The 23,405-nt window shown below is 39.3% G+C and overlaps 1 protein-coding gene across 1 annotated transcript in view; it reads right to left on the bottom strand.

The window, feature by feature from the left end:
- Positions 1–491: 491 nt before the first annotated feature.
- The window catches only part of casq1b (calsequestrin 1b), a 106,826-nt gene continuing 83,912 nt past the window's right edge, over positions 492–23,405 (bottom strand). Inside the window, exons 6-13 of the mRNA XM_039741185.1 lie at positions 19,405–19,478; positions 16,672–16,802; positions 14,398–14,443; positions 12,558–12,612; positions 8,034–8,134; positions 6,033–6,107; positions 3,972–4,221; positions 492–568 (exon numbers count right to left, since the gene is read on the bottom strand). Of these exons, the coding sequence (XP_039597119.1) occupies positions 492–568; positions 3,972–4,221; positions 6,033–6,107; positions 8,034–8,134; positions 12,558–12,612; positions 14,398–14,443; positions 16,672–16,802; positions 19,405–19,478 (809 nt within the window). The remainder of the gene's footprint in view (positions 569–3,971; positions 4,222–6,032; positions 6,108–8,033; positions 8,135–12,557; positions 12,613–14,397; positions 14,444–16,671; positions 16,803–19,404; positions 19,479–23,405) is intronic.

Here is a 23,405-nt window from a genome sequence, read left to right as displayed (position 1 = left end):
TTATTTAATAAAAATATTAAAAATTATACTTGGTACTTTTACACATGTGTTTTGGACATCTGGGTTCCATGGGGCAACAGCGCCCACTATCTATCTATCTATCTATCTATCTATCTATCTATCTATCTATCTATCTATCTATCTTATAGTGCATGTCTATCAATTATATAGTGTCTCTAATCCATCTGGGTTCCCCACAGGACATCACTGATTGCCAAGGTGGGCTTAAAACCTCCTTAGGTCTTCAGCCTATGCTCTCTGCAGGACTTCACCAGTTGTCACAGGTTCAGGTGCTTCTTGCGTTTGCTTCTACCTGATCACCTGTCATGTTTGAAGGGAGGGAGTGTGACATCTCATGTCTTTATAGGATGGTGCCCCTCTCCCTCCTTTACAGACAGCTGCATACCACCCAGTCAGGGCAGTTCATTCCTTCAAGAAGGCATGGAGATCTCCAGTCGTGCAGATGTGTTGTCTGTTAATTCATCTTATCTTCAAGCTGGATGGTTAAAGAGATGTGGATAACCAGAAACCACTTTCGAATAAAAGGCATAGGGCAGTTTAAAGGACTCTAAGAGCATAAGGAGAAAGATTATGTGGCCTCAGGAGGCAAAGAATTGAAGTCTTTGGGCAGAACTCCAAGCACTATGTCTGGCAAAGACCAAGCACTGCTCACCACCTGCCTCATACCAACCCTTTGGTGAAGTATAGTGGTGGCAGCATCATGTTATCAGAGTGCAGGGAGAGGGAGACTGGTCAGAATTGAGAAAATGATGAATGCAGCCAAACACAGAGAGTTTCTTGAATAAAACCTGCTCCACAGTTTATGGAGACCTCAGACTGGGGCTCACACCATACAGCCAAGGGAACGCTAGAGAGGTTTTAGGATATGTCTAACTGTCCTGTATGACTCTGCCAAAGCCCAGACTTAAACCTTGTAGAGCATGTGTGGAGAGACTTGAAGATGATCGTTCATATCCAATCCAACAGAGCTTGAGCAGATCTGCCAGGAAGAATGGGAGAAGCAGCCCAAGTCTAGGTATGCACTGGACTGAGGACAACTTGCAGAAAAAAAGGAAAATGGAATTGCTGTCAAAGGGTCTTCTACAGAGTACCGAATTAAGGGTATTTTATATGAAGGGGAGAATTTACAAACCTTTCTGTAAACATATTTTCACTTTGTTATTATGGGTTTATGAATGTAGACCGAGGGATAAAAATGTCAGATTTCCCCATTAAACATTAAATCTACAACACAATTAAGAGGCGGGAAAGGCTCGGGGTCTGAATACTTTCTCAATCCACTGTATCCTCTCACTGAGAAAATGATGCAGGCCACTCCTAATACGAGTTAGGGCCTCCTGTTATTCTCAAAACAGCCCTCAGGTCTTGTGGCATTTCACAGTCTATTCCTCATTGTCCTGTTCATGAAACCAGTTTGCTTTGTGACCCGGTGCATCATCATGCTGGACATAGCCATTAGAAGATGGGCAAATTGTGACCATGAAGGGATGCCTGTGATCAACAACATTGTTCAGATAGGTCATGGCATTCAAGCAATTTCTGATGGACCAAAGTGTGTCAAGAAATTACCCCCAACCATTACACAGTCCAGATTGTTGACACAAGGCAGGGTGGGTGTGCGGACTCATGTTATTCTGACCTTGCCTTTTGTGTGCCTCAGTAGAAATCGAGATTCATCAGACCAAGCAAAGTTTTTCCAGTTTTGTTCAACCTGTGTCCATTAAAGACTTTGCTTTCTGTAACCTAAAGTGGTCTTTGGCTGTTGTAGCCCATCTGCCTCCATTTTCGGCATATAGTGCATTCTGAGATGCCTTTCTGCTCCCCACTGTTGTCTCAGCTCAAACAAACTGGTCGTTCTCCTTGACCCCTCTCATCAACGAGGTGTTTCAGTCTGTACTCATTGGATGTTTTGGTGTTTTCTCTAAGTAAACTCTTAGAGAGTGCCAGTATGTCATTTTCAGACCAGCTTTGTCCTGTACACTGTCCCGCGGCCTCAGCAATCATTGGGCGTAAGGCAGGCACAAACCCTGGATAGTGCGCCAGTCCATCGCAGGGAGAACACCCACACACACACACACGCACACACACACATACACACACACCAATTTAGGATCGCCAGTTCACCCAACGTGCATGTCTGTGGTCTGTGGGAGGAATCCTACAGAGACATGGAGAACATGCAAACTCCACGTAGGAAGGACTGGGGATGTGATCTCTGGTCTCCTTACTGAGAGACAGTGGTGCTACCACTGCACCATCATGCTGCCTTTCTTAGAGAGTGCTGTGTGTGAAAATCCCAAGAGATCAGCAGTTATAGAAATACCCAAACCAGCCCTCCTGGCACCCACAAAATCACAGAGATCACATCTTTTCCCCATTCTGGTGTTTGACGTGAACTTGATCTGAAGCGTCTGACCTGCGTCTGCTTGATTTTATGCATTGTGCTGCTGCCTCATGATTGGCTGGTTAGATAAGCTGGTATACAGGTGTTCCTAATAATTTGACCAGTTGGTGTATATGGCTCCTGGGATAGGCAGTGGGAAGGAGTTGCCACTCATGGCCCATCTATCTGTTATTGGAGCTGGGTGGAGGGCCAGAGCATATACTGGAAAAACTATGCTAGAGACAGGCAACACTAGAATACTCCCATAAGCCCACACAGGACCACCAGGGTCATCAATCAACCTAATGTGTACATCTTTGGACTAGCCAGCCAGGATTTGAACCCGAGAACCATGAGGTGGCAGCACTAACACACTGGGCCGCCCTAATTAGTGCAAATGACTTGCAGTGAAACCAGAAAACCTGCCTGCTCATCGTGTCCAGAATAACTTTTTGCATCTCACTGCTCGGGTTTTGCAAGAGTAAGTTGAAGCAAACACAAAAAATTAATATCGGGTTCATATGTCTTTTCCAACACTGATTTGGAAAAACAACTTTTATTTTTTTTCCAAAATTTAAGACTTTACAGTGAACTCCTCCTTTCAGATCAAATAAAAAATAAAAAGGCTCAAAGAAAACATTTGGTTGTATAGACATGTATCTGTGTCTGCGTGTGTGTGTGTGCGTGTGTGTGTGTATGTGACTTTTTTTTAACATGGTGGGGAAGGAACAGCCCAATTACCGAGCAGTGTGTGAAGAGAACTGTTAGTTTCGTTGGTACATTCAGGACACAGTTGGTAATGACTTCTGAAGTCCGACTCTGATCCCTGAGCAGAGACCCTGATGGTGGAGAGTCGCTGGAAGGTCGATTTAAACACAATTCAGATCTCAAACGCGCTTTCTAGTCCCTTGTGTGCAGCACGTTCAACTATAGACTGCTGCCAAGTATGAGCTTTGTTGTTAGCGCTCTCTATTCTTATAATGCAAAAGAGAATCATTTGGGTATCAAAATTTGTTTCTGCATCATTTGATTGTGTTCATGGTTCGGAATTTTGACATTTAGTCAAAGACACGACGACTGAAGGTTGACACAAGGATTTTAAATCCCCTTTCTCATGGAGTATTAATGTGTCATTTGCTGGAGTTTATAGAGTGCTACGTACATTCTAACTGATGTTTGCTTGTGTGACACAGTGCAGCACTGGCTCGTGGGGACTCACAACAGCATTAAGGAAGGGCCCTGATTTAGCAGTATGTTTTATCTTAGACCTCGAGTAAGCCAGGCTATCACTTTGACAAAAAATAAATTTGACCTTTTGACATGTGGACTTCTTTTTAATTTACATTGTGAGTTCATCCCATGGGTAAAAATTTAACTGGCTTATGAAAGGATCCGTAATAGCAATTTTAGGCAATGGAGGGGGGCATTAAATGTAAATTAGTGATTGTAGAGTTTATGTACATTGAATAGATCAACTGTAATAGGGAAAAGGGAATTTAATCATCGTCGTCGTCATCATCATCGTCATCATCGTCATCATCGTCATCATCGCCGCCGCCGCCGCCGCCGCCGCCGCCGCCGCCGCCGCCATCGTCGCCGTCGTCGCCATCGCCGCCGCCGCCATCGTCGTCGTCGTCATCATCATCGTCGTCATCGTCGTCGTCGTCATCGTCGTCATCATCGTCGTCGTCATCATCGTCATCGTCGTCCTCCTCAGTATTGATGTCACCTTCTAGCACATCTTCAATCCAGTCTTCCAGTTCATCTGCTGATGGTAAATCATCGTCATCATCCATTTCCAACCAGACACTGTCCGCCTAGGAGAAAAGGTGAAGAAAACAAACATGAGAGAAGAGAAACATGAGGGAAGAGAAGAAGAAGTAAATATCTGTGTGGTCTAGCATTGTAAGCCTTCCATGCATTTTATGATCTAATATATTCCAGCATAAAGTCGTGAAGAGCTGTCAACCATGGCATCAATGGGCAAGAGCCAACCTCTAGTGACACATGAAAGTCCTCAACAAGATGCTAAACGATCCTCACTAACCCACTTCCTCTGGGCCAGTTACCCTGACAGCCTACCTTAGAGCATCAAGGAATAAAAAAATGCAAAGAATTCAGCAAGTATGTCAGGTAGAAAAAATGGAGGAGACTGTGGCAACAAAAGAAAAGAAACCATGCAGGCAGAGATAGGCAAAATAAAGAATGCTTGGCAGACAAAGGTACCAAACCTGCACAGTACTTTTGGCATGGAGAGTTGAAAAAGTAAGGTAATTTAGAGTGCTCAGCGGGCACTAGTGCCACCAATATGAGAAAGGGTGGCTTTCAGTTCAATTCAGTGTATTCTTATAAACTAAAGAGAATGGTGATCTGTTTTATTTTATTTAGTTGCAGAGATTATGTCTTAAAACGCTTCGGTGGTCTTTTTCATTCATCTACAGTATCATAAACCAGGAACAGCTGACTTTGAGTTCCGACCTGAGCTACAATGGAAATACTGTGAGTGATGCCGTCTGTTTTTTATCTTGAGCACTGGCTCAGTCTTGGCGTCACATTTCACAGTATTTACCTTTTTATTGGTTACTTTATGTGCATTTCCTAGTTTTTCTCCTGTTTCACTTTTATCTTTAATTTTCACAACTATTTGTATTTTCTTTGCCTTCCTTGTTTAATTCATACTTGTTGCTGCAACTAGTTTTTAAAGTTTGTTCATTATTTTTTTCATTCTTCCTATGTTTTTTATGTTAATATTTTACAATTTATATTCTTAAATAATATTTTTCATTTATTCCTCCCTATTTTGAGGTTTTTTTGGCTTATTATTGCACAGTAGAGCACCTATTCAATCCCATTGTATATTTATTTTTTGATATTACTGTATCCTTTATATAATTGGTTTTTTTGCTAGAATATATATTATTTCTAACATTTTTTTCTAATTAATTTCAATAATTAATTACTTAAGTGGTGGCTCTGAGGCTAAGGTTCTGCACCAGTATCTGTAAGTTCAAATCCTGTTACTGCAGAAGGGATCCTACTCCATTGGGCCCTTGAGCAAGACCCTTGAGTATATACAATTTAAAAAAAAAAGAAACTATACCCTGCTGTGTTTTTTTTTACATTTTTTTAATCATTTTCATGTAAAGTCTTGATGTTTCAACATAATAAGTATATTGATTTTCTTAAGACATACTAGCACTAGGTTTGAGTTTAAGATTTTAGAATATATTTGAAGTGATTCTTTCTGCCTGATTTTTAGTTTGTGTCTCTTATGCTGTAATGTATGGACAGCACTGTATTAGATTGTGATGTTTCTTGTACATTCTTATATATGGCACCATACTGTAAGACGATTGCAAAGAAGTTGTTAAAAGACAAAATACAATGCAATTACGCTGAATGCACAGCACCATACACTTATGTACCCTGAATCATATGCACACATAGCACATGCAAAATACAGATTTTAAAAATGTCTGTGTTCACTGAACTGCTAAATGAGTCCTCCACAGAATATTCAATGTACTTATTACAGTTCTCGCGCTGTGTTTGTTCAATGTCTCTCAGCTGTTACGCTCAAGTGCACAGAAACACACTGAAAAGACAGAAAAAAAGAAAAAGTACTTACATCAGTGACGTTCACAACACCAATCTGAGGCATGGAGAGGTCAATGTCAAATGTCTTCTCCCAGTAAGGAACCATCTAGAGGTTGAAGGCAGGAAACAAAAAAAATGAGAAGCCACATTTCAACATTTTTAACTTTAAATATCCTCAGTGAATTCAGTTTACACCATTCATGCTTATATATATAGGAGAAGTACTTCCAGGTGCAGTATAAAGAAAGCCACTCTTCCTCACTTGGTGAGTCAGAGTTGGGTGGATGAGGGCAAAGCTCACTGAAGAGGAGATTTTTAATTGTAATTGTGCCAGTATAACCTTTGAAGAAGCTTGCGAGAGGTGTTTGTGGAAAGTAAATCATTTGTTTGAGCCCAGGACTTGTGCAGTTTTGGTTGTGGATGGGGTTTGGGGTGCTGCTACTCCCCCTACTGTCACGCCAATCTAGTTGCTAGTGTTAGGAAGAAAACATTTTAAATAGACAAAAAATGTGGAAGATTGGTAAAACAAAATCAAAAACAATAAAAATACCAAATAAGTGTCCAAAAATAGGAAAATTGGTCTTATTGGCCTATTCTGTTTTCTGATGTTATACGCTGGCAATAGCAGTGTGGTAGTGCACCCATTCGGGCCAAGTGAATAAAGTTTATACAGTAGCTGTAATGCTAATGACTGCTAAGTTTGTGCGATGAGTGAAAATAACAATAAATCTGCTCGCACATTGGGGGACCAAAGTCCTGACACAAGTAGGCCTGAGTCGCTGAAACTGTCCAATGTGAAAACATCCACTGCCACGTTTTCCCCAACAAAACCCTTCTGCTGTAAGAGTGGTCAGTTACATAAGTGAGGGTGAGAGGGAAGCGGCAACAATGAGCCACTCTATTCAAACAGGAAAAGGCTGCCGTGAGTGAAAGGGATCAGGTGCATAATATTAAACTAGACCAAAAGGACAACCCATGAATCAAATAAAAACATGTTGATTGCATAGATTTTTATTGTCTTATATATAAACATTTATATATGTGTGTCTCTCTGTGTGAGGCTACAGCATGACACTCAAAAAAAGCGACTCTGTTGCCAAAGTGAAACCACTGAGAAAAGAGAAACTTGCTTAGCCACTGATAGACAATGGAGGCGAGCACATCGGCAAAATGAAACCTCAGAGGAGAGAGAAACTCGCTTTGCTGTTAATACACAACCGATGCCATTTATTGATTGAAGCGTCAGAATCCATGGTTTCTAGGAGCCCAGGCTTTTTACAGCATGGGCTTACACAGCTAGTTTTATATATGGAAGGGCAAAGATCTCAAATATCATCTATAATGTACAGTTCATAAAAAATTATGCCTTTTAAATTATTTAGTTGCTTCAATACATATTCAATTTTTTAGAGTTCTTATTTGAGTGGGGGTTGAATTTTGCTTTGATGTGTTAAATCTGACTGGGCTGTATGGAGTGTTATATGTTTGTAATTAAAATCAATAAAAATATATGACAAAAAAGAGTTGCCAATTGACCTAACACATTTAAATGAAAGAAAAATCTACACAGACACAGGAAGTATGCACAAACTCAACATTGACTGCGACCTGGCATGGCATTTGAAACCAGGACAATGCATCCATAAGACAGCAAAACTAATGTCTGGGTTTTATGTGCTACAGTCTAACTGAAAGGTGCATGTGGTTTACTAATGTCAATAGGCAACCAAAGTTTACTTTCCATATTTTAATACCCTTGTATAGTACACTAGGAGTCACTTCAAGGCACTTTCCAGTTACAGATCCACAGGAATATGAGCAGGTAAATAAACTTATGTAGGGTTAGAGTTTGAACCTGAGGCCTTGTGTTTTAAACTTCTATTCTTTAATTAACAGGCCACCCAGATGCCACCCAAGCTCTATTTTAGGTTATGAAGAGTGAGTGTATGTATACATGAAAATATTATTTTCTGTTCTGCATTCAGTTTTTCAACATTGTATTCTCTAACTACCAGGATCGTGATCGCCTTACCAGTGGGAAATCATCAGGGTCGATCCAGAGAATGCTCAGGTCTGGGTTATCAGTGTTGTCCTCAGCAACTTCCTTCAGGATTTCAAGGAATTCATAGCCATCTGGGCATTTAATGATAAGACAATAGGAGAAGAATATCAGGAGGAGAAGATGGTATGGAATGGCCATTCAAATAACAAAAAATGCAAACAGCGGACCATGGCTTTGAGTTGTGGTGAAGAGAACACTTGATGCTACAAAGCATCAAAGTCATTAAAAACATCTGAGTCTTTATATAGAACCATAGGCAGCAATGAAGTTCATTTAACATTCAGGATGATGAAGTGGTTTCTCTGTCCATGCACATAACCTGCTTATGAATCAATGCAGTGCCTCTGACGATCTGCATCAGTTTGCAGATGAGTCTCAAAATGGATGAGCTGGAAATCCATCATGTGGATGAGCAGTTTCAGTACCAGTTGCAGGGCAACATAGAAAAATGGCAAGCCTGCTAGAGTTACTGCTATTTTGAACTAGTTTGGCCAAAGCAAGGACAGAAGGCTGCACTCAAAAAATGATTTGTTAAATGAACTTAATTCCGTCATGACCAGTGGTTCCACACAGTTAGTCTGAGTAGCTTTAAAATGAATAATTCTTTTTAAGCTGATGCATTCATTTTATGTTAAGAAAACATAACATAGTTAAGGTAAATTATATGATTGTCTTTATGTGAAATTAAAGCAGCTGAACCCCTTTAATTAAACTGTAATTCTATATGTTTATTAAGTCAATCCAAGTAAATCCTATTTCACTACATATGAATGAAACTTGTGGACATTGGTGTGGTTTATGAAATCCATTCAATCCAAAAGGTTGCTTAAACACGTAATGGTTCACTTTGTACTGCAGAAGGTAAACAAGTCCTGTTTTGGCTGATTTAATTTTTCATGTAATCTTCACATTAATTATATAGTATTGGAAACAAAATAAAAGATGTTTCTCCAATGTAAGGTGAATAACATGCAGCAAAAAAAAAAAAAAAATCATAAATCAGCTTCCATAACCACAGTGTTCTGTCAGAAGATCCACAGATCAGATGAGGATTAGCACCCATAGCCATCCTTGTGTTGATTTCGAATGGGTCCCAACCTCAAAAGCCACACAGTGGCATAGCTAATGGCGGGCGGAGGGGGGGAACACTATTGGCTAAAAGGCTCAGTACAATTTGTGTGTAAGCAGCAGGGTTTGGATTAATATCACTCATGAATGAAAAAAGAAAAATTCTCTGTTTTCTATCCACAAATGCTCCAAAAATAATTTTCAGACTGTCCTTCTGTGATGGCATCAGACACAACAATTGAATTTTATGAGGCAATAACAAAAATAAACATAAACATTACACCAATAATCATTTCTAGGAAGATAAACAACTAATTTACAATTTCGTTTCGTTATCAATCTGAATGCGTTTTTGCTCTGCGCAGAAAACATCCCCACTTGTACACTACACTGGTTCTGGTTTTCGCAGCGTAATTATATTAAATTAATAATTACAACACAGCTTATCAGTGCGTCTATACTATATTCTTATCTAGTTGATGCTTATAAATAATTATATGTGAAAAATTATAGCTGTTTCTCTATATATGAATAGATCTATGCAAAATGTGTCTTTATTTTTCTTTGTACGTCATTTTAATTTTATATTTAAATAGGTTAACATATTCAGATATTGAAGCACCACCCCGCCCCGAGTGGTACGAACTTGAGCTACGCCACTGAAGCCACGACCCTATCAACACTGGAAGCGGACCTAAATTGATTTATACACTACTTTATGGTCATTTTATAATAATTGTTGAGGGGTCTGTTTTAAAGTCCTATTTTGAAGGGGTTTCTAAATACTATAGGGCTTGGACAGGGATAAGGAGTGTGCCGGGGAAGTATGGTAGGTATACCATACGTCAGTAGTGTACCAGTGCGTTGGTGTGCCCCAAAATTGAGGTGCACTCAATCTCCATTAACCCTAACCTAACCTAAGTTGCTGGAAGGAATTACACTAATTATGAAAGACTTTTAATCCTTATGGATTTTAATATTCACGTGTGCTGTCTGAGTAAACCTTCGTTTAAAGACATTTTAAACATCATTGATTCTTTTAAACTTGTTCAGTTTGTTAAAGGCACGACATGTGAGCATGGACATACTGTACATTGGATCTCATTTTATCATACAGTTTACCTGTCTGTAACTGTGAAATTGGTGATGCTTGCTTTTCTAATCACTTGCTGTTATAACCGAGGCTTCCTTGTCCTGCCAAATGGTCAGCGTCTGAAGTCAGGGTAACTGCTCTCACACAATAAACTTCACCACAGCCGGTAACTTCTTTGTGGCCTTTATGGATGCTGTGTGATTCCCACCACCTCAGCTGAGCCATGATGATCTACTCACTTTGCTTAATGACACTTGTTCTAACATTAAAACCTAAACGTGAGCTATTGTTAAATGATGCCACTCATACCCTGAGATAGGCATGCAGGTGAGCAGAGCATAAGTGAAAAAAAGACAACGTATTTTGATTGTTTAAGGGACAGTTTGTCAGATTACCAGAAAGCATGCTAGTATAAAGAATTTTTCAGTTATCATTGTGAATAACTGTCATATACCTACTAACACTTTTCATAGCCTGACATGACACCAACAATCTGTGAGGATTTTCTCTGTTTTTCTGTTCATAAAATTGTTGACAGTAAAAACATTTTATTAATAAAATTCATAATTTATAAAATTGCTGGTCCCACATTACATACTCTGTGGATGGCCTGTCTGTCCCTCCTACATGTACTGCTTTTTTTCATCGGTTTGCTCTATCTCTCTCTTTTTTGGCACCTTAAACTCCCAAGTTGTCCGCTAGATATCATCCCCTCTTGTCTTCTTAAAGATTTTTTTGAATTGGTTGAGCCTAGCAGTTGTCTTGAGACTGGTTCAGTCCCAGCCTATGTTAAGCATGCTCTAGTGCAGCCTGAATTTTACAGACTTGTCAAACTCATCTCCAAGTTGCCCTTTCTTTCTAAAATTCTGGTGCGTGTTGTCTTTCTACAGCTACAACCCTTTTGGAATTAAAATGGCATTGTGGAAGTATTACACTCTGGTTTTAAGGCACAATGTAGCACAAAGCCTGCACTTTTAAGGGTTCCCTTTTTAACAAGTGACTCTGGGGATGCAGCTGCCTTGCTGCTTTTAGATCTAACTGCCTTGTTTGATATACTTGGCCATGATATCCTTATCGCTCGTCTTGTGTAGAAGGAACTGCTTTGAAATAGTTCAAGTCATACCTAACAAGAAGCTGTTCAGTCAGCCTGGGCAATTTTCTCCTCATCCTCGTCCCCTCTTACCTGTGGCATCGCTCAATGATCTATACTGAGGCCTATTCTTTTTTCACTGTACATGTTGCCCTTAGGATGCATTTTAAAAAAATAATATTTCATTTCATTGCTACATAGATATATCTTCCACTGAAACAGATCAAAAATAAATTGGAATGTCTGAAAGACATTAAATATGGATGTCACTAAATTTCCTTAGTTTAAATGACAAAAAGAACAAAGGTTGTGTGTTTTGGACCTAAAATACTGGTTAAACTGACAAGTCAAGTGGAGATCTGCCTTCATAAGTAGACCGTAACAACACATGAAGTATGGACTTATTAACTCAACGTTACCAATTTTTATATTTAGCATCGCTCTGGGTAACTGACCCATTGGCTCCTTATAGGCAGCATCTATGGTGTTGTGTTATTATTTGGTCACCATTGCGGCCTTAATGCATAAATGTAGTCATGACCTACTTTTCCATACTGCACTTCTCAACAGTGAACTGGTCCATAGGTGGAGCTAAGCACTCCCTGCTGTAACACAAGTGTATTTCATTTTATAGTACAAAAAAAAATATATTTTTTATAGATATTTTGGTTAACTTTGTTTTGTGTTGTGACAAAGAGCACACATGATACTACAGAACTCATTGGCACTGCATCCCGATGAATAATGTTATCACGATCTTCAGGAGTAGGAATAGGGGTTTTCAGCTTTTTAAATCTCTTTTTGTAAAACTTTGCTTTGTATTATGATAAAGCAAACAGTTCTCTCTTATGAAGCTGCTGTACGCTTCCATGTATACACAAACCCTCAAAAACACGGCTAACTTGGCACTAGACATGATTTGTCATAACATTTCTATTTCTGAGCACTCATTTTGCAATAAAAGGTTGCAGGATGAATAAACATGGCTTGGGTGCAGTCCATAGGTAGTTGGGAGGCACATCCACCACTGGGGGACCCACATGCAAAAAAAAAGATCAACCTAACCTTCATGTCCTTGAGATGCGACAAGAAACTGAAGTACTACGGAGAACAAGCAAACTTAATGAAGACTAAAATCCTGTACTGCCCACCCACATCTAATTTGATGTTGAGCCCACATGTGTTACTCAAGACCATCAATGCATATTGGGAGCCCAAAGGGTTAACTTTTGTGCTACTTTACCTGGGTCATCTTCTTCAGCAAAGGCCACAATGTGGATTCCATCCATGTCATCCTCCTGTGCAGAACCAAATAGTGCCATGAGTATGTCTTTTAGTGCCTCATAACTCCTTATTGTTAAAAATTCACAAGTTATAATTATCATCAGTTGGTTGGCTTTGATAAGTAAGAACAAAGTACGAATTTCATTATAGAGTGTAACTCGATTCTCTGTAATTATTGTAAACTGTTACCTATACATACAGTATGACAATAAAAAGAACAGTAACAATAAGTTACCATAATTCAGCAGGTCGACAGGACAACAGACATACTGAAATAGTATTTAAAATAAATAAAATCAAACTGACTGGTAATATATGACAAAAATGCACAAGTCTAATCACAAATATTTGAATGAACTTAAAGCACTGTACTGTGTGTGTGTCGTGTGTCAATCCATGGGACACTTTAGCAGGCCTGGTTTAAATAACACAGAGATTGTTTGTTTGGTGTATTATACTGCTTCTATTGTTGTGCATAGTCATAGAATTTTATTAATAACAAAAGACATAGGCGGACAACACCGTGCTCTGACATAGCAGTGTCACCTTTAGTCAGCTCTGCCAGTTTCTCTTAAGGAACAACTGACTGGCTGAATGCACTGGACACTCAACCACAAGGTCTGTGCTTCAATTCCTGAATTTTCTTCACTTTTGGGATCTGAGTGTTTAATTTGACCTGGTGGTGTTGGAAATAAAAAACAATCATACCATGAAAAGACGCTATACTATGCCGCTGCATTTTTAATATTTCTGCATCAGTGGGACAAATAACAAATACTTTTTATTCTACTAAAAGGGATATTAGAAAACAAAAATAAAGTGAAGTTATGTGACTTGGTCAGGGTCTTACAGTGAGTTAGAGGTAAAAGTTGAACCAGCAGACTTGTGATTTTTAAGGCCACTGCTCGATAATGCCTACCTGTTGAAATAATGACAGTAGCCAATGTCAAGTGAATAGTTAACACTGCTGCTGAAGGAGTGCCGCAAGAAGAAGACAAATGTAAGGCAAGTGGAATCTTTAATTCCCGATAAATCAGAATGCCAATATGAAATCCTGAAACATTTCTTCTGTTGGTTCTGACCCAGTGCACAAGCTGGATTTGAGTTTGCCGATTTAGTCCGAGAGAATTGAAAGGCATGTTGGGTTTGTGTGCAGTGCCGCCTCAGTGAGTTTTCTGTTTTCACCAGCGGCCTTTTTTCCAGGCAACAGTTATTTGTTTTCTCTTCATAAAATAAATGAGCCGAACTGGAATGCTGAAGGTTACACCCAGGAACACGGTACAAGGCTGAACATCCAGCATTGAAAGATCAGAAGAATCACGATAGTAAAACGAATAATGATAATTAAATGGAGACGTTCTATAGTCCTCTCATTGTGTACAACATTTACATTTATAAGAAAATTGTCAGACTCTGACAGCTGTTAAAAACTAACCTGGATGACATACTGGGCCAACATAGCTGTTAGCCAACCAAACAAGCCTGACAGACTGAATGTCCCTCTCATTTCTGTGAAATTTCTTAGAGAAAGTTCTTGTGGTGGAAAATGCTTAGTGCAAATTTACTGTGGTCAAAACACTCTTGAAGCCTGCAACAGGACAATTCAATCCTGTTTATTTTGTATTGCACAGTTCACTGAGTTCAGACACAGAGACACAGTTTCCAAAGGGGTCTGTCCTCATCAGGTACACATGTCTAATGATGGTTAAATCTTATGCTTATTTCACATGCAAGCCTGACAGCAATAATAACAGTCACTAAAAACACAATAACACAAATTCAGAGCTTTCACATCTTACCCATGTTTCGTACATGTTGTAGGGCTCCAATTTTCTCAAAGTTGGCCTAAAAAGTGAAAGCAAGATGATTATTATTTTCTGCAGTGATCGTATCTTATCTTATCTTTAATATAATATATTATATAATATATCTATATCAATATATATTATGAAAGATCAGCCTCGCCACAGACAGACACAGACTCCAAATGTACAAAACACACACCGTTTATTTACAGACCACACAACACCAACACAGTGTACAAGAATACCACACTCTACTCAGTCCTTTCTCTCTCGTAAGCTCTGTCCTCTTCCACCCAACTCCAGCTCCTTGAGTGGTGGCTGCAGGCTCCTCTTATAGCCCACCCAGAAGTGCTGCATCACAGCCGAAACGGGCCTAAGTGTTTCCCATCACAAGCACAATACAGAAAGCACAAACAGGCACACATCAATGCTTCTCTTCTCTGCTTCTTCTCTCTCTTTCTGTCACTCTCTGCCTCTGCTCGTTCCGACAAGCTTTGTGTCCTTCATCCCGACTCTGGGTCCCTGAGCAGTGGCAGGCAGCTCCTTTTTATGTTATGGGATTCCAAAGCCATAGTTTGGAAATACTTCTGGGTGATAAAGTAGGGCTACCCAGTCCACCCATGGAATCCAACAGGGCTGAGTCAAAGAAGTCCAATTCTGTTGTGCCGCTGCAACCCAGAGGGGCTGCCATCTGAGGGGCTGGGTAGATAAAGTCCTGTGTATGCCATCTCTCCCGGTTTTTCCTGGCTGAGGGTGTTCTAGCCTGGTAAGGTTACAGTCTGTCCCTCACTGTGTGTATGTATGTGTTTTATTTTACAATACTTGTTCTTATGAATGGCTGCTTAGTAACCTTCCAATCTGTGGATAGAAACTGTCCCAGAATCTACTGGTGCGAGTTCCAGTAGTCCTATTCCATTTGCTAGAATGGAGATTTGACAAAAGTGACTTTGTGTATACTGCTTGTCTTCCTGAACAAAAGGCAACTGGGTGCCATTGATATTTTGTGCTTTCTACACAGCTGCAGGACTTTACAATCTTGAGTGGAGTGTGTGCAGCCACTGAGAATAAACTCTGCTGTGCATCTCTAAAAATTTATGGGAAGAAGCAAAGCAGGGACATCCAATTTTCCCTCAGATGTCTGAAAAAGCAGAGTCACTTGAGTAGCCAAAAATGAGTTAATCCTCAGTTCCCTATCACCTAACACTGATGATCACCACCCCAAGTGATGGATGAAGAACAGTATTTGCAATCTGGAACACTAGCACTGCTGTTATCTGTAGAAATGCTGCTATCACCCTTCACAGTATGTACTGTTAGGCTGGCTGTTGCTTCACTTCAATCTCCTTGGCAAACGAGAATATCTACTACTTACACCAATGTAACTGAGGATAGGTCAACCCCTTTAATTTACAACAGAGCTCATCTCCCATTGAGGGTTGAACCCCAACTTTTCTGCTCATTGCTTTACTTCTCACTGCCCTACTGCTGACTGGGATGAAAATGATTTACAGTAAGTGACTGAATTAAATAAGGATATGTGTAAAATGGGCACCACTATTATCTCCTCAAGTGATACTGTAACTGGCTTGTACTAGGAGTGCACAACAAGCACCATTTTACCATTTCATTTTAATGATGTTTTTGAAGGGCCTCTCTGCTCCTGACACCATCGTACCTGAGATCAGGCTGACCCTTTTATCCCATGCTGTCAGCTCAGTTCCTTTGGAGGATTAGCATTGCTGTAATATGTGCAGATGATGCTGTCACCACTACAAACCACTACAAACATTATTAGAATATATTAACACGTTTTTCTGTTTTGTAATAGCACCATTTCATACATTTCATGCAACTCAAACTGTTATGAAGATTGGCAATTAATTCAGTTGACATTTTCTTTTGAGAGTGAGCTGCTCAAGAAACTTAGAATAAAGAATTGGACTGATAATTTCAAATAGGAAATTTAAAGGGGTGGTTACTCTAGACAGGAAATGTTTAAGAAAACCAGAGAACTGGAAAAAGACATAGTACACCTTACCTGGAAAATGGAGTGAGAATACATTGCAGATAGCTAACCACTGGACCTTTACTCATTTAGTTTAGGTCTACATCTGTGTATATATAAAGGAGAGTTGCCTCACATAATACAGAAAATGTCCACTGTGGAAAGTGCGACATAAAACAAAAGGGGACTGCCTAATTTGGTGATTTTGTAAACTAATTAATAGTAGCAAGGCTTTCTGTTTTTTTTTTTTTATAAATCCTTACCGCTCATGCTCCTCAATAAAGTCAACAATCTCTTCCTCAGTGTAGGGCTTTCCAGGAATCAAAATGGGCTCGTCCATGAAAGGTTCGTAGAAATCAATCTCATTTAGTTTCAGGTCCAACTTCTTGGCAATCTATGTAAAAAAGATGTTTGTTTTAGAGCGTGATATGTTTTTCTTTTTTTCTGACTGTGGACTCCACATACTTTTGTTAATTTTCTTTTTTTTAAGCATAAATTTCCACTGTGTTATATCTCATTAATACTCATTAAGATGAAATTCCTGTGACAAGCGTAAGAACAGCACATTGACCTGAGAAAAGCAGACCCTGGACATCTGGAAAATGTGAAACAGCAAGAAAGTGTCCTTCCACTTCTATAGTAAATGATTATTGCAGGATAGAAAAGGGTAACATCATGGATTTACCCTGAGGGCAGTGTCATTAACCACTCTTCACCTTGTTCTTTGGGCTCTCTTGATAGTGGCTTACGGCGGTAGAGAATGTTGAAGAAGGGACATCTGCAAGGATGTCAGCCCTTACTTCTGATTTATGGTTAGGCCCTGCTTCTTGTAACCAGAGAGAGGGGTACATCTTTATTAAACATGATAGTGACAGACATGTCTGTAATGGAGGCACTGTTAATGAATACTCAGTCTTTACTTTCTATGGTACTGTATCTTCTACAGAATGCATTAGAAGGTGCAGTGTCACCTGAGACACCTCCATATTCTACTCCCAGATATCTCATACTCCAACACCATTCTGCTAAGTTCATTTTACCTTTACAATTTGCCTGTCCACTCACAAGGTTATATATTGGTAACACAGCTTATCCTGCATAAATCTCTCAGGTACCTGAGGTCTTTTAATGAATGGATCGTCACTGTCCATCCATACCCCCTACCTGCTTCATACCTTTCACAGAATGATTGCCATCTTTTGTCGGCTCCTTTCTCTTTCAACAGTCTATCTAAATTTACTTCACTTAGTCATTATGTTCAGAATAACAATTAGCCCTGCTCTGTATAATTTTACAACTGCTGTTCTAGTACTGTGTTATACAGAAATATTCACTGGAAAGAGGCTCCTGAATATTCTGTAATAACTCTCGCTAGGACGAAGTGGGCGGAGTGGTGGCTCTGAGGTAGAGATCTGCACTGGTAATTGGAAAGTTTTTAGTTGAAATCCCATCTACTTCGTTAGGCCCTTAAGCAAGGCCCTTAACCTGCAATTGCTTCGTCCTGGGTACGACATTAATCTGCATCCAGTCCTGCATGTAGGCGCTCCAACCAGCAGGGAAAAACCTGGGGGTTGGTGTCAGGATTGGCACTCCAGCCACCACATAAAACCTCCCACTGTTCCTTTCCATCTGAACTAGTGTGATGCCTAGGTGTCACCTGTTGCGTGGCTGCACTTGGGTCCTAATCTGGGATCCTGAGTTGGTTTGTCATGTGGTGGGTGCGGCAATGTTTCTAACCTCTAGGACGAAGCAATCTGAATGAAACAACGTACAATGTGCTCCTCAGGATATGGAGCTTCAGACAAGCCAGGATGCCCCTGCGTTGGAGCAATGAGGTAGGTACTGGACAGCCGTTCAACCTCCGTTTGCAACTTCTGGGTACATACCGCTCATACCCCTTCACTCAGTCACTCGACTTCTCATCAGGATGGTGGTGTACAGTATTGAGCGATGTGTCTTCATGGTGTGAACCTATTGGGTCACCAATTCGTATAAGCAATGTCAGAATCAACTGGATGATCGTGAGTCAACGCAATATTACTTCCAGCAGGATAGAGCAATGTGTCACACATTGGCAAGAAGCATGACAGAAATTGAGTCCTTCTTCGGCAACAGGATCATTTCAAAGGGACTTTGGCCACCACGGTCACCGGGTCTGACACCACCAGATTTCTTCCTTTGGGGTCTGCTCAAAGGAAAAGTCTACCAGAACAAGCATTGCACTGTGGAAGACTTGAAGGAAAACATCCAATGTGAAATTGCTGCTATCCCCTTGAGATGCTTGCTGATACATTCAGGATCATGGAGCACCGTGTCGAAATGTGTCTGGCAGAAAATGGAAACCACTTCCAGCACCGCATATAATGCAATCGATTACATATACGTCAAGGTATAGAGAGCATTTTTTTGGTTCAGTTGGCTACTTCCTAACGGAAGTTACAACAGAATATTCAGGGCCTCTTTCGAGTGAATCTCCCTGTATTTTACCTAACTTATCTGGACCTAATGCGCAATCTCAATCATTATTGCTTTGTTGATTGACACTGGCGAACATTATTTTCAGCATTTTAGTTCTGACTTGATGTAAAGTCATTTGCAGATTTTTCATTTTTGTTTTATAAGATCCCCAGAATTTATTTTGCATTTAAAAGATCTTGTATTCCTCCCCAATAGTGTATGACATTGTATTGAAAAAAAGTTTTTTTTTATAGAGCAGGTTATAAGAGTGCTGAATATAAAAAAGTTCTATATAAAGTAAAGGTCACAGAATTAAAGCATTGCTCAAACATGGGTTGTTTTGTCTCGAATGAAACAAATAATTACTTTTGCCTCAAAAATCTTTAAACCATTTTCTAAAAATGTGTAACATTCTGGGTCAGCTGTTCTTTATTGTCATCTTTGTAATGCTGTAATGAGATGTCTTTGCTGTGGACTGAAAATAGCTTAGTATTAGATCAATCTAGAAATATCATTCATTTGTCCATATCAACACTAACCTTTGGGTCAAAAGTGGCAAAGAAATTGATGTAAGGATGAAATTCTTCAGCTGCGTCTTCATACTCTTTATAATCTAGACAGAAAATCAAAGAAATGGTTTATCTTAACGTTAATTCTCTGGTTAATTCTACGATTAATCAGAGAAATCAAAACTAGGAATGAAGTATAGCAAACAACACAGTTTTTGACATACACAGAAATAAATATCTGATAAAATATGACCAATGGCTTCGAAAAAGAGTTTTATTAATTTATTTCCCACTTGCCGATGTGATTAGTACCACTATAATAAAGACTGAATTATCGATGAAGATAGAATGGCATTTGCAGTTTTTATCGTGTTAGTAATTCTAGGATTCTAGATGCCTCTAAAAGTGTTTTCTAAACTAAACACTAAACTGAGCTGATCTTTTTTCATTTGATAGAAGAACATTGTTGAGCAGAAGTACAGTACAGTTCTTTTCATGTTCTATGAAATATGAGCAGTACAGAGTATAGTGACTTTCTTTCTATAAAGAACACCACATTAAGTTTCTTCCCTATGTACAATACTATTAACTTCTGTCCTGTGAGTGCTGGCAGTTGAAGAGTGACACAAGGGGCTTCAGTAGAGCTCTGTGGATTACGCTCCATTAAGGTGGTAGTCATGAAGCATTATTATTATTATTGTTATTATTATTATTATTATTTCCCACTCTACTAAAATAACATTATAAATCCTTCAGATTGTTGGCCAAGCCATCTTCATTTTGGTGAGTGCAGCTCTCCCAAACTAGGGTTATGCATGGGCTTTCACACAAGGCTTTTAATATTTTTCCAACTCAGCCAACACCCATGTCTGAAATCTTACTAAATATGGATTTTATGAAAACTGATTTTACACTTGTAGCATGAGGGTCAAGTCATTTTTAACAATGAAATAATGTTCACCATAAGTGTGATCAGTGTGTATGTTTTTAAAACAGCTAATGTGTCTGATAGGCCTGTAGTGCCAAGCAGGAGTTACTTCTTACTGGTGCGTCCCTTTTGAGGTTGCAGGCAATGGATCACCGTGTTTGTAGTCTGTTTCTAATATATCTCTTAATCCCAGGGACAGGCACTTAGGGGAGGCAGGTCATCATGAAAAGTAAAAAAATTAAGAATAACATTAAATAAATGAGTCCACTGGTCTGTGCTATAATTTTTTTTTCTGTATGATTCCAATCATTTTGATCATGTTTATAGTCAAAATCGCTGAATTTGCACAATTCCTGATCAAATATAGGGGGGAAACGTGAGATAAGGCAGCGACAAGCCTCACCTCACCTCGGACTGTGCTCTCCCTCACTCACGGGGTTGATGCAGGCAATTGGCGCCTTCCTGTTGCTGTCTCTCTGTATGTCACCAATATAATGTTTTCAGACAGGTTTATACACCATGACATTCCACAGTCTGGCTAATATCTTTAATAAATGTGTGTGACATATTTAGTTTTGCTGATCGGACTTAAAACCGCAGGGAAAAGGCACAAGATGAAGCAGACAGTACTGTGGCGCCCTGAAGGGGACGCATGTGAGCCCAACAAGTGCTTGTTGCTGCTGTTCTTCTATGCCAGGGGTCCTCAATCACAGTCCTGGAGGGCCACAGTGGCTGCAGGTTTTTGTTCTAACTCGGTTGCTTAATTAGAAAGTAAGTCTTGCCAATAATTTAATTTCATGGCTTGTTAGTGCTTTAACTCTGCTGTGTCAGGTAATTCTCATATTATAGATTTTCTTCCCCTTTCTAAGGATATCATCCAAATGATTTGAAGGCTAAAATGGATGAGTAATTCTCAGTCCTTCACTTTTTTCTCTTCACTGTCCTTCCAAGTATGTAATTAAACCCAATAGTGCATAATAAATACACATGGGTGTAAATGGTAACAAGCTAAATGGAGAAATGCTGGTCTCCTTTGTCATTTGCATGTTATTGCTAATTAGGAGCAATTAAAAACCAAGAATAAAGCTGTTTAAGAGTAAAATACGCAATAAGGGCTCAAAATCTTAATGAGCGAGACAACTAAAGTGAAGCAGAAGTGTTACTGGAGCAATAAGTGCTTCATATTAAGCAACTGGGTTGGAGCAAAAACCTGCAGCCACTGCGGCCCTCCAGGACCGTGATTGAGGACCCCTGTTCTACGCAGATGCGCCAATCAGTTAGCGATATTTAAAAGTCAAGTGCACTGTAGCGGTCCGTTTATTTTTATTTTTTGATCTGACTGACTGCCAAAATGGAAGATTAAGACTTCTAAAACTAAAGGAAAATAAGGAGGGCTTTTACAAAAAAAGTGACAGAGATTTTCGTGGAGAAGGATAGGCGCATGGACTTCATTTACAAATAAAGGTAAGACAATAAACAGTTTTCAGTTTTGATAAAGAATGGGATCAGGGTAAAGAAAAAAAATCCAATATTTAAAAACTAAAATCTGACCTTAAATAAAACATTCTTTTGTTTTTCTTGTTATCGTTTTTTGAGCAGTCTGTTTTAAAATTGATTAAAGCATTTTAAACTAAATATGGTCAAAATTGAAATCCATTTTTTTGTACACCACTCTATACTTTTATTTGTACTGAATGAGCATGAATTGTGAAATTGCAACGTCAAATTTAGAACACATGGAGGGTGCCGAGCAAATGCGCTCTCTCCGCTTTCTCTCTCGCCGCTATAAATGTAACGTTTTCTTAGCCAAATATCGGTCTTACCTATGGGTGTGTAAGGCATGCTGATGAGATATGAAACATAGGCAGTAGTCAATGTGCATGCTGGCTGCCAATTGATTAGTGAATAAGCTTCTCTTTTAGGTTCATATATTTGTAACTCTGACTCTGACCAGCCATAAACCTCACCACACGTCCCTGCTTAAACCACCACATCAATGTGTTAACTTACTAACCTAAAGGAACGCAGCTCATATGGGCCAATAGCTGACTGTGATAATTCCATTTTTACCCAGTAGATGTCAGTATTAGTTTATGTGTTTACTGGGAAGGAAAAATCATTTAAAGCAGGGGTTGTCCAACTCCGGTCTTGATATGCCGCAGTGGCTGCAGGTTTTCATTTCAACCCTTTTCCTAATCAGTGTCCAGTTTTCACTGGAAATTAGCGCCTTTTCCCTTCATTTTAATAACCCTGTTTTTAAGGATTCAATCCTCTGAATTGATTCCTTTCTTCATTAAATCACAGCCAAACAGAAATGAGATGTGAAATGAACCAACAGATGACCAGCTAAATTGGAAGGTCAAACTCCAGCCAATTTCACTCCAACCAGTTTCTTAATGAGAATCCGATTCTTGCTGTTAATTAAAACCGTTATTGAATATCATGACTTGTGGCTGCCTTCGTTTTGCCACAGCAGACTGTTGATTTTCTGTTTTTTTAAAGATCACCATCAAGATGTTTTGGTGACCTGAGCAGACCGACATGACCAAGACCTCTAGAGTCACCATGCTGGGTCGGGGCAGAGGCTTCCTTGCAGGAATGGCCAATATGGACACAGAAATGACTGGTAAGAGAGCGTGTGTCGTGTATTTTGTTAAAGGAAACTGTGACATGTGTAATATTTTGATATTGGGTGTTTGAATCATTTGGCATAATAACTAAAAATGACTAAGTTAGTAGTAGAAATAGTATTCATATATTAAGTGTACAGATTTAGCATTTGTTTCATTACTACTTTAATAGATTAATTGTATTATTATTATAGATTCATTTATCCAACTATTTTTCTCCAATTTGTCTCATTCTGCATTTTTCCTGAGAATTGTATTACCCAATCAAAGGATGTCAAATGGAATATGGTCATGTATTGTCTAACCCAGCACTTTTGTAGAAACAAAAATACATTTGTGGTTCAAGTGTAACAAACTTTGAACCAACATAATCCCAAGAATGCAGTCAGGGCTGAAATGTGACTGTTAGGGAAATCCGATCCCAGGCTTCCACCAGCACTCCATATGCTGTTTGCATTAAAAGCATGTAATGA

Source organism: Polypterus senegalus, chromosome 18 (genome assembly GCF_016835505.1).
Source record: "Polypterus senegalus isolate Bchr_013 chromosome 18, ASM1683550v1, whole genome shotgun sequence".
Classification (NCBI taxonomy): domain Eukaryota; kingdom Metazoa; phylum Chordata; class Cladistia; order Polypteriformes; family Polypteridae; genus Polypterus; species Polypterus senegalus.
This window is presented reverse-complemented; position numbering and strand designations above follow the sequence as displayed.